The 16864-nt window shown below is 45.8% G+C and overlaps 1 protein-coding gene across 2 annotated transcripts; it reads right to left on the reverse strand.

Moving 5' to 3' along the window:
• Nucleotides 1-4137: 4137 nt before the first annotated feature.
• Nucleotides 4138-15076, reverse strand: PROKR2 (prokineticin receptor 2). Of its 2 annotated transcripts, none has more exons than XM_019733714.2 (3): nt 14711-15076; nt 12041-12644; nt 4138-7816 (listed from the first exon to the last, which is right to left on the reverse strand). In XM_019733714.2, exons 2-3 carry the CDS (start codon nt 12496-12498, stop codon nt 7120-7122), a joined length of 1155 nt encoding a protein of 384 aa, XP_019589273.1. In that variant the 5' UTR covers nt 12499-12644; nt 14711-15076; the 3' UTR covers nt 4138-7119. The 2 variants fall into 2 exon arrangements, with proteins under 2 accessions (XP_019589273.1, XP_019589274.1); XM_019733715.2 differs by having other exon boundaries at nt 14699-15076.
• Between the last annotated feature and the right edge of the window lie 1788 nt (nt 15077-16864).

A 16864-nucleotide genomic window follows, 5' to 3' on the forward strand; every position in this document is an offset into this window, starting at 1 on the left:
TCAGAAAGCCATTGGCTTTCTTTTGGGGGACTTTTTTTTTTTAAAGGAATATGATCTTTTATCATTTCGTGAGAGCAACTGGATATACAATGTTGAGTAAAGAACAAGAAAACCACATTAAAATTGGGCTGCCATGGTTGGCAAGGCCTAGTCATTGCTGTGCAAAATGGAACTCTCTACCTTCCAAAATGCCAAATGATTGCATCATGAATCTGTGATTGCTCATGAACAAAGTCACAAATATCAAAGCTGTCAATATCAAGGGCTACCATCAACTGTATCAAATATATTTTACTATATGCTATATCAACTATATGCTATAACAGCTATATTTTCCTGCACCATCCATGTTGAAGACATGCTAGCTTCTCCTTATTGTTTTGAATGCTATTCTAGAAGGTCTGGATCTGGATCCTGTGCGATAATTTTCATTCCTATCATGTGTTTCCAGTGTGACAACTTCTCTTTCTCTTTTCTCCCCAGTCTTTTGCTGCCTCTTTATCATTGTTATATATGAAATGCTGGCTGACACTACACTTGGATGTATAAGGAAAACATAGCTTCTTGACTTTTCTGTCTTCAGTCGAAGCTTCATGAGCCCCCATCTCACTGGGAGGTGGAGAAGCAAACTTAAACTTAGCTATTAATGACAGATAGTTTTTTTGAACTTAAGTAGATTCCCTTCAACTTAAATCACACACTTTCAGACAAATGAAACCTTTTGGATTTCAGGCTCTGCCCCCTACTCCTTTCCCAACCTGGTGGGGCTTCCTGTGACCTTATGTTGGAGGAAGGGGAGAGGAATTCTCAGAATCATGTGCAGTTTTGTGGGTCCTAGACCCTTGCTGGCTCTGCTGCAGGATGGATTGCTGAGGAATACTGGGTCCCATCTAGTCTTTTGTAGCCTATAGTCCTGGATACTTGTTCTTGATGGCAAAGGCCCAACATCTAATGGCCTCTTTGACCCAACCCCAGGCTTCTGTCTACCCATTGTGGCCCCTAACTGGGGCACATGAAAATTTATGGATCCTTGCTGGCTGTGGGATATTAAGGCACTGTCTCAGACTCCTCTCTCTTGATTCTGTCTCCTCCACTGCTGTTTCGCCATGTCTCTGGGCCATATGCAGGCTCCTCTTAGAGGCTTGCGTCCTCCCCCAGATAACCCCGGGGAAGGATTCCATTGGTGCCTCCCTGCCCCATGTTCTTAGGCTTCTCTATGCCTTCGATACTTCTATTGTATTCCCACCTTCACCACCTAGATTTAGCCCCTGAAGAAAACAAGGCCAAATGCAGCTGGTATTCAAGTAACTTCTGTTTCTTTCTTTCCCACTATCATTGGGACTGGAAGAGGTGGGATCTGGTTTCTTCGTCCTCTATGGAAGGGACTTTCTCTCCATCATAGTTTCCTTCTTGAGGGTCATGAAAACTCCTGACTCAGCCTTGATGGTGGAAGGGCATTCTCTCTATAGTATGGAAGGAATCCTGTGATTTGAGCTGGTCAGATACAGTTAGGAGTACAAGATACGAGGGACTTGGGATCATAGAAAATAAAAATACTCTAGTTTCATAATCCCAAAATATTATATCCATTATATGTGATATACAATATTTTGGATTCATCCAGGAGAAATTCTGTTCCGAGAATTAATCATTCTAAAAGTAACAATTACTACCTGTTGATTGCTTATGATGTAGTAAGCATTTTTCTAAGATATATATTTAATGCACATATAATCCTATTATGTAAGTACTATTATTATTCCCATTTTACTCATGAGGAACTAAGGCCTGGGTAAGATATATTTCCAAATTCATATGGTTAAGTAATACTTACTATTTGAACCCAATTCTGTCTGATTATGAATCCCAGGTTTTTTGAATCCACCCCTATGCCTGGCCTCTTTCTTTATCCTGCTCTTCAGTCTGCTGCTTGAGTCTATTCTTCCTCTAAACACTCTGTATTCTGTGTGCCTTTCAGACCAAGCGATTTGCTGTTCCATTTATATTCCATCTCATTGCTCCTCTTCTATGTCTTTGCTCATTCTATTCCCTTGACCTAGATACTTTCTCCCCACCATTCCCTATCTTCCAGGGCTCAGCCTAACTACCCCACCACAAACCTTTTCTGATCCTCAGGGCTGGAAGGAACCTGTATTTTGAATTTCCTCCACTTTTGTTCTTACGGTATCTCAACTTTGACATAGAATCAATCATATATTATTTCAAGAGTCACATTGAGATTCAGGCCTGCATCGCCATCATTTTTGTTCCTCCACACCAGCCAGCACAGCGACTGGATGAGTAGATGGGATACCCTTTTCTACACACACTGGATCATCACTGCAGCAGAGTTCAGTCAAAGGATTATGCCCGGATCTTGCCTAGGAGCTGGATCCAGAGCTGGAAACCCATGGTCAGCATTAAACGAGATTTTGGCAACAACCTCTTTCATTTTAGCCTGTGACTCATATGTCACAAAGTGATATCAACAAAGGCATACAAGGACCTTGTGTCTACATGACCTTCTGTTCCAGGAGATGACCTCCCGGCTTCTTGGAGGCAAACCCCCTGCCTACTTCTCTGTTCAGTGATTACTTATTCTTTCCAAGTTCCAATGAATCCCTTGCCTCCCACCAATTTGTTATATCTGAAAAAAATGCCACATTTTTTTTTACACCAGTTTATCTCTTGGAAAAACTGTACTGTATTTGGAGCTCTTTGAACATCTGTAAAGGAGTAAGTGGTTCAAACAGCCCCAGGAGGTGATGTGTGCCTGGTTGGAAGACGTCAGGAGAGTCTAACCTGCTGGCCAAAAGGCATTTGGTTCCCGGGATGCATGAAGAATGTCCACTGCTTGGGGTCAGCAGTCGTAATATGTGTGAAGATTGCACCCTCTGTCTTGGGTGGCCCCAGTCTTGCTTTGTCTTTGAATGTCAGCAAGCCGCTCTCCCACTACCTGCTTTTCCTGGGGCCAGGGTCACCTCCCATCACAATATACCTTCCCACATGGCTCTAGCATCACTTATTAATAGCTTCTGGTGTATTCAAGTCAAACGTCTTTAGACATCCCCCAGTGCGGGCATCTCTCTCATTAGGGGAAAAGAAAGGCAGAAACACTGGAGTGTCCTGGTGTAATTCTCCCCGGTTTCTTTTGAATCCTGGAGTCTGCATTATGAAATCCCTTGGATGGGATGTACTTTTTGCTTGCCAGATGGAGGGAAGGCATCTTTTGTGCAGTTTTTCTCCCATGAGGGGCAGCCGGTTGGTTCAGTGGTTAGAGCATAGTGCTCATAACACAAGGGCTGCCAGTTCAATTCCCACATGGGCCAGTGAGCTGCGCCCTCCACAACTAGATTGAAAACAACTTGACTTGGAGTGGATGGGTCCTGGAAAAACACACTCTTCCCCAATTAAAAAAAAATTTAAAGATTCTCCCATGAGGTCAGAAACTAACTTAAATGGCCCTTTAAGCATTCTTAGAAATGGTCCTTTGGACTCTGGAGGGCAGTTACTGAGTGCAGTTTACTGGACCACAGTGAGACCTTGGGGCAATATTTTGGCTGCAGCAAGTGTTAGCTGGGCAACATTGAGTCATTTCCTCATTTGAAATGCAGACCTTCTCATCTAAGAAAGGAGTGCGTTGAGTTATATGCCCTTAAAAGGTCTTTTCCTGTTCTGGTATCCTATTGGGGTGTGTGTGTGTGTGTGTGTGTGTGTGTGTGTGTGTGTGTGTGTGTTCTTGAGCCCAAGGGAGAGATAATGGTTAAATTGCGGAGATAAATTTCAAAGCCATCATTTCTCCCTAGAAATAGAACTCACTTTAAGTTTTCTAATCACCTCCCACATGTCACATTCTCCCTCATAAGTCTGGAATTGGTTTTTATGCCTGAAGGGCTTAAAGCCATCTTTTGATTTCTTCAGTCAGAGCATCAACTTATTTTAGATGTTGGATGCTGAAAGAAAAATCTCTAATAGCTTCATCACAAAGCCATCTTTTCTCTTATTTTGGCTGAGAAAATGGATCCATTTTGCCAAATGAGATTAAAATTTCAATATATAATAGTATATGTAAGTGTTTATATATCTTAGCACATTAAAAGTATTTTTAAGCTTACCATTAGTGTTGAGAAGAAAAAGTTAAACACAATGCAATTAATTTATTACTTTAACACTAGTTAGATGAATGAACAGTTTCCACGCAAACAGCAGTTTTCATTAAACAAACAAGATGATTTTAAAATGAAGGAGTAACGTGGGCCCAAGTAGTGGTTCTCTGTGAATTTGCATGCATGAATGCACTTCTGGGCTGTCAGCTTAAGGGATGTGACCAAGATGAGGCTGGTTGCTGGTATGAGTTGCTGCTGTTCTGAAAATGCCTTCAACAAATTCCTTTTCTGTTTTAAGGTTGAACTGTTTAGATGGCTATTACTTCATTTATGAGGTTGGACAATTAAGATCATGAACTCACCCTAGAAAAAGTGCTACATAACCTCACTGCTGAATATCACTACAGTTACCTTCGAAGTGCTCCCTTTGGGAAACTACACACCAATGGCAGTGCTTAGTTCACCCTTTAAAGCAATTTTGGAACTCTTCCTGGAATGGCCATCAGAGCTGTCATTGTATTACCCTTGATATCCTGAATGTCATAAAAATGTCTTCCTTTCAATATTTCCTTTATCTTTGGGTAATGAAAGAAGTCATTGGGGGCCAGACCAGGTGAGTAAGGAGGGTGTTCCAATACATTTATTTGTTTACTGGCTAAAAACTCCCTCACAGATAGTGCTGTGTGAGCTGGTGCATAGTCGTGATGCAAGAATCATGAATTGTTGGCGAAAAGTTCAGGTCATCTAACTTTTTCACGCAGCCTTTTCAGCACTTCCAAATAGTAAACTTGGTTAACTGTTTATCCAGTTGGTATAAATTCATAACGAATAATCCCTCTGATATCAAAAAAGGTTAGCAACATTGTTGCAACAAGTTCGCGAACTTAATTGTCACATCTCGCATATCTAAATATACTAACATATATAAAAGATTGGTGGGGAAAATGCTCTAACACTCTGGTAAGATTCCTTATTTTAATATTTCATTTAATAACAACCAAGCACTGGAAAATAATAAATACACACTCATATTTACAAACATGATTTCAGGTTACATTTAAGTGAAGAGAGGACAGTACATTTCAGGATCAAAAGGAAAAAGGAGATGAGTTCTTTTGATAGACACAACTGGTACACGGTCTACTCTTAAAGAATGTTATTAGGAGAAGAGTCAAGAAGATGGTAATAAATAAAAATAGTTATTATAATCATAAAAATGCAGATAACCCCCAATACTTACTTGCTTGGTTTTAGAATGCATTGTGTAATTTTGTAAAATCAGAATTTACAAACCATTTGGCTTAGGCTAACATTTTCTGAGAGTACAGTGACTGGGCTTCAAAGTGTCTGCCGGGTGGTGATGGAAGAAAATGTTGATTGAAACTTCACTGTTGAGTAAACAACCCAAAAGTTAATTTAAAAACAAACAAACCACAAGCAAAGAGGTAAATAACGCTTTCTCTTAAAAAAAAAAAAAAAAAAGTCCAAATGTGGATGGCTGAATTCCAAACCAGGTACCATTTATATAGTCTTTGCTTCAAAATGAATCAGGAAGAAATTAGGACAAATACAATCACCACAGATGTACAATAATATAAACAGATTATGAGGCCCTGGGGTCTGCAACATGCAGGGAACACTTGTAGGACAACAGGGATGCTGAAAGCATGGGGGCCACTGACACTCTGAGGTTGAATCTTATAACCCAGGACAGGGATTCCTTTTTTGCCCCAATGTATATGGGCTACACTATAAGAATTCAGGGGTCTCTGGTCCAAATAGAGATGAAAATGTGGGAATGTTTCTCCACTATAAGCCACAGTGGAGGAAGTTTCCCTTGTCGAAACAAACTTTAAGTATCACTTATCCATTCTTATCACTCATATAGTTGAAACACACTGTCACAAAGTATGACCTCAGTGGGCTCTCCCAACAGTCCTAAAACGTAGACAGTACAAGTATGTTCATCATCCTTATTGCATTGAAGCAAAACTGAGACTCAGAGAGAGTCAACATCCAGGTTATATGAGTGTTTGAGTTAGGACTTGAATCCAGGCCTTTGGATTCCAAGTAGAGTTCATTTTGTAAAAGAGGATTTGTTCTAGAAAAGTGGTCCAGACCTTAACAAACAGCCACATAGTTTATGTTCATTGCCAGGAGCAAGCGCCACCTCTTTCTCTGTCCCCTTCCTCCCTGACACTAGGATCCCTTTAATACTTTAAACTAAGGTGTCAGGAACTGGCTGTGTTCTTCATTTCAGGATTATTTGTCTTCACCCCAAAGAACAATGAGCTTTCAAGCATCACTGGAAAAGATTTTTTGGTTCTTTACTTTGAAATTATACCACTGTAGATCACCAATAGCCTGGCTGTGAGAAAATTCTTTTCCGGCTGCCAGAATCCTAGAGAATGTGCTAGGGAAGTAGTAGGGCCCGAGTGGGAAAACTCCATGTGATGGCATGAACTCCCTTCTCATGAGGCTGTAAACCCCATACGCTGACAAACTTATTTTTACATTTCCATCATGTCTGAGTGCCTTATTTTTTACTGCCTTTTGACATTCCCGCAGTGCTGAGATACAGAATAAGGGACGATGGAAAGTCGGTTCAGATGACCATTTGAAGCCTCTGTCTGGCCATTCTGCCATTTAGTTTTGTTATTTAAATACTTTTGCACACAGTCAGTAATTAACAAATGTCAGCTCCTGTGGCCCTTGTCTAATCTCACTGGTGTGGCTGGCACACAGCACATGTTCACGTCAGTTGCCATTACTGTGTAGTCTCACGGGTGCGGTTGTGCATCCAGTAGGTGCTGAGCAGATCTCAGTAAAGGTCAGCGGCTGTGGTTTTGCATATGGTCTCACTGCTTGTTATGACTGAGAAGCATCCAGAAACTCGAGGGTGGTGAGGAATGCACACAGTTGCCCTTTCCCCAGGCAGCCTGTGAACGTGGTTATGGGTACATTTTCCTCTCAGTGCTGCCTTTCGGATTTTCAATTATGAAACACCAGAGGGTCACTTCAGCCTGATACAGTCCACCTCTTCTGTGGCCGGCATGCCGCTGGTTTTGAGGTCGAGTTCGGCGCTGGACTTGCTCCCATGGTGAGAGGGACGCCAGTGGAGCAGCATCATCTTCTTGAAGTACTTCATGGTGTTGTTCTTGACGGTCACGAAGCACACGGTGTTGATCATGCTGTTGCTCATGGCGATGCACTCGACGACGTAGAAAGCCGTGAGGTAGTGCTTCTCCTTGACGAACACGGTGGGAAAGAAGTCGCGCACGATGGTGAAGCCGTAGAAGGGCGCCCAGCACAGCACGTAGGCGGTGAGGATACACATGAGCACCAGGACCGTCTTCCGGCGGCAGCGCAGCCGCTTCCGGATCTGCTCCGTCTGGAAACCAGGGACGGCCTTGAACCAGAGTTCCCGGGAGATCCTGGCGTAGCACAGGGTCATGGTGACCACAGGGCCCACGAACTCGATGCCGAAGATGAAGAGGAAGTAGGACTTGTAGTAGAGCTCCTGGTCCACTGGCCAGATCTGGCCACAAAAGATCTTTTGCTGGTTTTTGACGATAAAGAGGACCGTTTCTGTTGCGAAGTAGGCGGATGGGATGGCGATGAGAATGGACACCATCCAGACCAAAGCGATCAGGATGGAGGCCGTTTGATAATTCATCCGTGGTTTCAAGGGGTGAACGATAGCGAGATATCTGGTGGGGAAGGGAAGCCATCAATAATGATGAAAGTGTGCTTGGGAACTTCTAACTAACTCCAAACTATTATTAGTTTATAACTAACCCCAAACACACACAAAAGCAGACAAAATGGCATGAGTCCCCATGTAGCTATTAAATCCAGCTTCAACAAGCGTTGTCGTATTTTACCAAGATCATTTGGCATTTGGAGAAGTGGGGTGGATTAGAGGAAACAGCACAGGCCTTGGGTCAAACAGGTGGAATAAATCCCGGCTTTTCCCCTGATTGGCTTTGGAGTCTGGAGTGAATCACTTAAGTCTTTCTATGTTTCATCAACTGCGATATGGGATAAAATGACACCTATCTTGCAGGGATGCTGTGACTATTAAATATGATAATGTTTGTAAAATGCTAGGCTTGTAGTAGGTGTTCAATAAATACATGTGGCTTATTATTATTATGAGTCCTATTGATACTACCTTGGCTTTCAGTCTTGCCATTCTGTCCAAGAACATAATACTTTCAAAACTCCTTATTCTAAATATCCCGTGGCTTAGAGGAGAAAGAAGGGCTGTGGACCTCAGAGAGAGGCAGGGGCGTTTTTTAGGGCAGTAAACTAGGACTTTCTCGCTCCTTCCCCCAGGTGTCATCCTGCATCACAGAGCAGGGGAATCAGAGTGGACTTGGGGTGGAATCTAAGGAATCTAATAAGTAAGTGACTGGCCCAAGCTTACTTGGTGCAGGGACCAGAATCCTGGCTCATGATACAAAGCTTTTACACCCACTTCCCTGGGCTATCTCAAGCTTAGATGAGGTGTGTGAAGTTGCCTTGACACCATAGAGCAAGGTGGTTGTTGCCATCTATCTGCTTAGATGTGTTTCCTGAGGTCAACACTCTCCTTCTAGGGTCTCTGTGACTTGAAATAGCATCCCAAAGGCCTAGGCACAAGTTTCCTGTTCTCCCCAGATGCACCCTCCTACACAGCAGTAAAGGCTACCTGTTCTGCTAGTTCCTCTATCAGCTGGACCAGCTGCACCCCCAATCCTCAACCTAATGGGGTTTACCTCTCTGCTAGTTGGCAAAATTATTCAAATAAGCCAATCACATTCTCCCATGGGAACCAAGGGTCACCCCATCCAATTGTCACTCTAAAGCCTGCTGCCCACAGCCCCAGCTGGTTCATTCTGTTCCTGAGTGCAACTGCTACACGGCCCTGCATGGTGTGCGGTATCCTCCTCCCACGGGCTGTGAGTATATGGGACAAATTAACTGCCATTGGTTGCATCTGTCCAGTGTCAGGTATTGTGTGTTCAGTCACCTTGTGCTATTTAGGGCAGGAGAATCCTGCCTTCATCAATGGGGTGAGTAGAAGGTGGTGAGCATAGCACACTTGAATTTCAACATCTTCTCCATGAATCATTACCAGACTACATCACTAACATAATGATCACATCTTCCTCCAAGTTACTCTTACCTGCCACTTGATAATTCTAGCGTCTGTGGGAAGAAAAGCTCCCTGAGCTCAAGGACTGTGTATTCTACTACTTTATGTTTCCACACCCATAGGCTGGGCACACACAGCAGGGCAAGCAACCTGTTGTGGATTTACCAGGTTGCAGCAGATGCTGTCGGGGTTCCTCTCATATCCTTTGGCTCTTATCGCTTCAATGCACACCTGTCCACTCCCATCTGCTAGCACCTGCATTTCATTATCTGCAGGCCTCCTCTGGCTTCCAGAGTCCTCTAGGCTACCTGCACAGCATTTCCAGAGCAGCTCTCACCAATGACTTCTGAGTTGGTGTATAAATACCCCAGCACCTTTCCACTTCCCACTCCTAAGAGAACTCTGAGGTGTGATCTGTACCAGCCCAAGAGGAATAAGCATCAGTTGCCTCCAGTGGAAACTTGCTCAGTAACACAGTCTATACTGACTGCCTTCCCTTGCCTGCCTCACTTTCTATCTCCCTATAGGCGCGTCCTGGGTGCTACCTGCGACACGAATCCTTAGTTTGGGAGTAAGCCAAACTAAGACACAGATATAAGGCTCTGTGCTAGGCACTGTGGAGACAGAAAGATATAAAATATGGTTATTGCGTTTAAAATACAATGTTCTTTGGAAAAGACTATCTGTATCTCCTCCATACACAGCATGAGATTGGGAAGACAAGGGGACATCAGATTATAAAGGCTCAGGAATGCTAGACTCAGGATTTAGCATGTATTCTGTTAGGTACTGAAACTTTTGGATGTTTGTAAGCAATAAAATATTTTAGGAAAACTCATCAATGATGATATTCTGATGCTTAATATGAATGAGTATGTATTTCAGAGGACAGTGAGGAGCCCCTGAGGGGGGTGAAGAGACAGGTTAGAGGAGCATTATGATGGTCCAGCTATGGCCGACCAAGAGATGAGGTTGGGGGACAATTAGTTGCCAAGATTTGGTGCAGGGCTGAACACAAAAGGTGGGTGGTTGGGTGGGGGTCAGACAGGAAGAAAGGCAATGAATGATGCTGATTTTTTCTGTTTGGGTGATTGGGAACCTGGTGGAACTGCTGATGGAGCTGGAAATCTGACTGGGGCAGAGCTGATCTGTGGTGAAAAAAGAACTACTTTTTGTGTTGTAACAGGATGGTTGCTTCTTAAGAAACTTCTCTTACCAAAAGAAAACCAGAAAAACAAAGAAACAAAAAAACCCAAAGTACATTATAAAGACAAAATTTCAATGGGACAGAGGGGCTGAGAGTGATAACTCTCACTTGAGCAAACAATAGAATCACTCAGAGAACTGGATAAAAATGCAGATTCCTGGACCCTGGCCCAGGAATTCTTTTGTTTAGCAGGGCTGGGGTGGGGCCCAGGAATCTGATTTTACATCACTGTATCAAAGAATACCTTGTATCATTTCCCTGGGGGAATTTTGTGCAGTTGGTTGATGGTTACATTTCATAAACACTGGTTTCAGGGCTGGAGAGCCTCACAGGTGTAATAACAAAATTGTTTTTCCTGCCAGAATTATGTTATAGAAAAGAAGATGCCTTTTACGTATGTGTATTTAATGATCATAAATGAAAAATAATCAACTGGTTGATTTAAAAGGACAACAAACCTAAATAGCACTGAGAACAAGGGAAAAACAAAAGGGTTAAAAGAGGACAAAAGTGGGGGAAAAATGATTAAACATGGAGGAAAAACAGAGGGTTGCTAGAGGGGCGGGGGGGGGATAGGGGAAGGTGAGAGGTTTTGGGAACGTACAGAGGGATAGTGGATAGTGGATGGGGGTTCACACAGTGTGAGGGATATAAATGATAAACGTCTAAGTTTTGCTTTGTCTTGTGCACCTGAAACTAATTTAAAAAAAAAAAAGATTAAAAAACATCAAAATGAGTTTCAGCATAGCTTACAATGGTGGACCAACTGGATGTGACACCAATTGCTCCCCTCAAACAGCCATTGCTGGCCTATAACTGTTTACATAAATAAAACATGTGTCAGATTTGTCATAAGCTGCTATTAGAAATTTTATTTTATAAATCTGTAACAGAGCAAGGACTTCCAGAACATCTCATGCAAATGTATGCAAATGAGCAATGGATGTATGCAAAAAAGCAAAGGAAGCATGTCCTTTCCTCTTTTCTGTAAACAAGCCCTATTATATGATTTTAAAATCAGCTGTGCAACAAACTCACTAGAAACAAGAGTACATCCTGTATGATTCCATTTTTATGAAGGTAAAGAACAGCCAACACTAAACTGTGATGATGGAAATCAGATCAGGGTTGTGTGTGGTGGGAAGTTGCCTGGTAAGCGACATCAGGAAGTTTCCTAGGGGATGAAAATGTCCTGTATCTTGAACTGGGTAGTGGTTACAGAAAAACTTGGTACATGCTATCGTGCCTGGAAACCGGTTAACTCTTCTATGGATTCTAAGTAGTAAGCTGCCTAAACTTTCTGCTTTTGCTTTTGTGTTTGATGTCACTCATGGTCATGTGACATGCCTGTTATTCGAAACAGATGTGGCATTTGGGGGGCATGGCCCAGAACTGGGGGGCTCAGAAGCCTCACTCTTGCTCACATATGGGAGAACACGAGCCACAACTGGAGAAACCAGGTCACTTCTTGCCCCATGATAGGTCAGTGAGCATTCATATCGGAAGCAATGCCAACTGTCAGAGCTGAAGTGAGGGAAGGGGCAGCCTGGCCCAGCCCCCATCTTTGTCCCAGCCCAACATCCTCACCTGTCAATAGCGATGGCCAGCAGGGCGTTGGTGGAGACGTAGAGGGACACAGTACGCAGGTAATTGACAGAGGCACAGAGCACGTGGCCATGCTCCCAGGACAGCTGGCGTACCACGTAGTAGTCCATCTCGAAAGGGCAGCAGACGATGGCCACCAGAAAGTCAGAGATGGCCAGGTTAGCGATGAGCAGGTTGGTGAGGTTGCGCAGCTTCTTATAGCGGACAAGGGCAGCAATAAAGACAAAGTTGCCAATGCCGCAAACCAGCATGATACCTGCCAGTGCCACACCGATGACGATCTTGGCTGCGAAGAAGGTCCGAGTCTTGGTCATGTCCTCGTCCTCGTCCAGAGGGAGGTCGTAATCACCATAACTGAAGTTGAAGGGGAGGGAGGAAGCATGGTCTTGGGATGAATTGAAGTTGGGTGCAAAACCGGTGTTTCCATTCTGGGTGGCCATGGTGAAGCTGGCAGGTAGGGTGGTGGATGGGAGTCTCTGGGTCTGAGCACTCTGAGCTCCGGGTGCAGACCTTCTGCTTTCACGAGGTCAGTGAGCTGAGCACCCTGCTCACATCCTTGGAGAGAGTCAACACGTCATCCTGGATCCTGGAAGGAGACACAACTAGTGGACAACATGCAGGAGAACACCTGGTAGCATTGCCCCAGAGTCCCCCAGGTATAGGCCAACCAGATCCTGTGCTTACCCACAGACAGAACCGCCTGGGGTATAGGGGAAAGGTGACACAAGATCTGGAAATTAGAAAATCCTCCACCGGCTGTCAGGCTGTCAGACAGACTAGGCATAGGATGGACTGGACTCTCCAGGCACATTCAAGAAGAATGTCCGTCTTTGCCTTTTCCCCAGGAGCCAAGACCACTGACTGCCCAGTGACACCCCCCCCCCCATTAGCCCTCACAGCGATCTTCTGGAAGTTTTCCAAGGCTCTTTCAGGGAGCCAGGCTTCTATGGCAGTCACAATGTTAGCTAGGGACTAGGATACAGCAGGGTCTTTTCTCCAAAGCAGGGCACTGCTCCCTCTGTCCTGGCCAAACCATGCACTTGGAAATAACCAAATCCATTTTAACATGGACAGGCTGAGTCATCTTGGGGCAGTGGATTTATGCTCTCTGTGTCCCAATCTTCCTGTAAACCAAACTCCTGCTGCCCAGCCCAGGGCCTGGCACACAGCGGGGGCTGGAAAAGAGGAATCTGTTGAATGGATGAATGAGGATTCCAGCCAGGATTCTGCAGGTGGAAGGGGTGTGGGTGGGAGGGAATTCTGCTGCTTCCCTGAATTCTGAGAAGGAGCTCTAGAAAGAAATCCTTTGTCTACTTCCCCTTCCTCCCTTGTTTCCTTCACCAGGCTCCCAATTCCCCTTCCAGAATCAGCAAGGTCTATCACCAAGGTCTGCGTCCTCTGAAAGTGGTAGGTGTTCCAAGACCTGGCCTGTTCCAAGCCCCCCAAGGAGCAGGAGAGTGTCAGCAAGGACCTAGGAGGGCCTGAGGACAAACCTGTCCCTAAGTCCTTTATATCCTCAAGATGCCCTCAAGAGAGGAAATAAGGGATCTGAAGTATTGAGCCCTCAGGCGACAGGGTACCACTGGGTTCAAGCTGTCAGAAGGAAAAAGACCCGGACACCAGTGCCCGCAGTGGGGGCTCCAGTCGTCCAGTTGTGAACCATCTGCGCACCGCCCCCTTAGCACACCTGGAAACGACTTCAAATGTGGGGGCCACGCAATGCTGGTAGCAACAAGTGGACCAAACTGGACAGGAGGTCGGGCCCTGTCCTGTGAGAGGAGAGGGAGAGCCAAGGAAAGAAACTGCCCCGAAAGGCAGGGACAGCAGTTGCAGGGTGGCAGGGACACTCCAACCTGAGGTAAAGAGAGGTTCAAGTCCAGAGGTTTTTGCAGCCGGGGGTGTCCTCCCTCCCGGTCACCTCTCGGTCTCACGCGAGGCACAATGCCCGCAGACAGAATTCAGCCCGAAACCGAGAAGCGGGAGTGGGGCTCTCTCGGCTTCTACGCTCCACGGTTCTCCAGGTCCTAGGACCCCAGAGGAGGGGGCATGCGCCCGGATTGGGCAGATCCCAGCCCCATTTCCGCGGGATGCAGTACCTGCCCTTTACCAACTCCCTCCCGGAGCCTCCTGCCCTCCTTTCCGTGATTAACCACCCGGCGCGGCCTCGCGGTCCCCACTGGCGCCGCCCTGGCAGAGGCGGGAATCAAGTCAGAAATTCGGGCTTGAAAAGCAAAGTGGGTCTGGCCTCCGGGCGGGAAGAAAACTGGGGGTGGAGGTGGAAACAGTGAGCACGAATTTTCCCAGAGACGCTTCCCTTTTTCTGCTCTCTTTTCAAGAAGGTGCACCCCTGCCCATGCCCTTCCCTGCAATTTGGCGCTCACCCATCAGCCCACCATCCGTTGACTCCCTCTGCCCGCGCCCGCACTCCCCAGTCTCAGTTTACCATCCCCTTCTCGTTCTCAGCGGGTCCGTGGGATGGGGGGCTCTCACCGCACCAACTCCTCTTCTGCGAGCCATCCCGCGGGTATCCCCAGAGAGGCGGGAGGCAAAGCAGCCCCAAACCCGCAGAGAAGTGGGCGTCGGCGCACCCAGCCCGGGCGACGCCTCCATGGCACCAATGGAGCCCCGGGCTGTGCTGACCTCAGCATTTACCTGCCTCGGCGCCTTCTTCCTCCGCGCCCCGGGAACCCAGGCTTGTACTTGAGGAGGCGCTGCGTTGGGGGTGTCTGTGTTTCTTACTCGCCCGGGGTGCTTTCCCGGAGCGTCGCGGTCTCTGTCTTCCCGCTGGAGTTGGCGCTCCGCCTCCACCTCTCTTCTTCGCGCCTCGGACCCAGCCGGAGGCGCCCCGCCCCGCGCTCGACTCCGCCCCAGGGTCCCCCGCCCGCTTCCTAGCCAAGGCCGAAGACGGGCGCTGGGCTCCCGCACCCGGTGCGCCCAGGGCGCAGGGCGCACGGAGCTCCGGGGCCGTTGGCGGGGATCCCCAGTCCGCCGGGTTGACCCTTCGCAGGGTTTTTTGCGCCTTCGCACTCCGGTGTCATTGCGACCGATTTAGATGATGCTATTTGAAGCAACCTGCAATGCTCTCTGTGTCCCACGGTGGCTGGCGCCGCATGGGAGGTGGACTACCAGCGCAGAGTGGGCTTTGGGTGGTGGGTGGTGGTGGAGGAAGCCCCCCCCCCGCGAGGAAGCTGGGGTTGGGGGCAGCTTGCCTTGCTCAAGGCTCTGACCCTCTCCAAAGTCCTCACCAAAACCCACCGATGCCCACCACTGCCAGATTCCTTGGTCGTTCAAACACCATCCCATCTGGGTCTCCACCTGTCTGTGGGAGACTCTAGAGCCCTCCACTTTGCTTCCAACGGGCTTTGATTTTAGGCAATTTTCATGACCTCTCCGATCTTTGGTTTCCTGATAACACTGAGCGAGGGGATTGAACTCTAAGAAGCTGCTAATTCTAATGACTGGTAGCTGGAAAACACAGAGAGAAGCTCTGCGTTTTTAGAATTGGAACTGGGAGCTGTGGCAGGAGACTGAGTACCCCACTGTGAAATCCCAGCCAATCGCTGCCAGCTTGGAATATGGACTCTGCTTTGTTAGATCTTCCCATTTTTTCAAAGAGTCTGGAATTTCAAGACTTTATAAATATTGTTGGGTTAGTTAAAACAAAATAAAACAAAAAAACCTGTGTTGGCCAAAGACAGCAGATCTCAGAATGAATATAGTCCACTGGGATGCCAGCTCAAAATTCCTGAAACCCTTTGGGTGGTGACATTCTGTGATTTTGCATTTCCCACCTAATGTGGAACTAATCCCACCCTCCTCCCTTTAAAACAATTTTAAATAGTTTTTACAGCTTTGTTGGGATATAACTAGCACATAATATTGTATAAGTTTAAGATATACAACTTGATGACTTGATACATGTATACATTGTGAAATGATTACCACAATTAGGTTAGTTAACACGTCCATCACCAAATGAAATTATAGTGTGTGTGTGTGTGTGTGTGTGTGTGTGTTGAGAACTTTTAAGATCTGGTCTCTAGGCAACTTTCAAGTACCTCTTAACTTTCAGTATTGTTAACTATAGTCATGCTGTTCATTAGATCCCCTGAACTTATTCATCTTGTATCTGGAAATTTGTACCCTTGACCAACATCTACCCATTTCCTCACCCCCACCCCCTGGCAACCACCATTCTACTCTGTGATTCTGAGTTTGGCTTTTTTTAGACTCCACATATAAGTGAGATCATACAGTATTTGTCTTTTTCTGTCTGACTTATTTCACTCATCGAATGCCTTTAAGTTCCATCCATGTTGTCCCAAATGGTAGTATATCTTTCTATTTATGGTTGAATAATATTCCACTGTGTGTTTGTATGGCATTTTATGGCTTTTTTACTGGACACTCACACACACGCACACACACACACACACAAACACACACACTCCATATATACCATCCATTCCTCTGTCGCTTGACACTTAGGTTATTTCCATGTCTTGGCTATTCTGAATAATGCTGCAATGAACATGGGGTGCAGATACCTTTTTAAGATAATGATTTCATTTTCTTCAGATATATACTCAGATGTGGGACAGCTGGATTATACGGTGGTTCTACTTTTAATTTTTTGAGGAAACTCTGTATTGTTTCTATAGTGGCTGCACCAATTTGCAATACCACGCACTCGAGTTCTCTTTTCTCCACATCCTTGCCAACACTTGTTTTTGCTTGTCTTTAAGATGACAGCCATTCCAGTAGGTTGAGGTGACATTGTGGTTTTGATTTGCATTTCCCTGATGG

The sequence above is a fragment of the Rhinolophus sinicus genome, linkage group LG13 (genome assembly GCF_036562045.2).
Source record: "Rhinolophus sinicus isolate RSC01 linkage group LG13, ASM3656204v1, whole genome shotgun sequence".
Taxonomy (NCBI): Eukaryota; Metazoa; Chordata; class Mammalia; order Chiroptera; family Rhinolophidae; genus Rhinolophus; species Rhinolophus sinicus.

What these genes read in the sequence shown, in the direction of transcription:
- PROKR2 (XM_019733714.2), bottom strand. Translation starts at nt 12,498, where the DNA reads ATGGCCACCCAGAATGGAAACACCGGTTTTGCACCCAACTTCAATTCA. An exon ending in CTGGCCATCGCTATTGACAG is followed by an intron (nt 7,817 to 12,040) that starts GTGAGGATGTTG and finishes CTTCCCCACCAG; the next exon opens with ATATCTCGCTATCGTTCACC.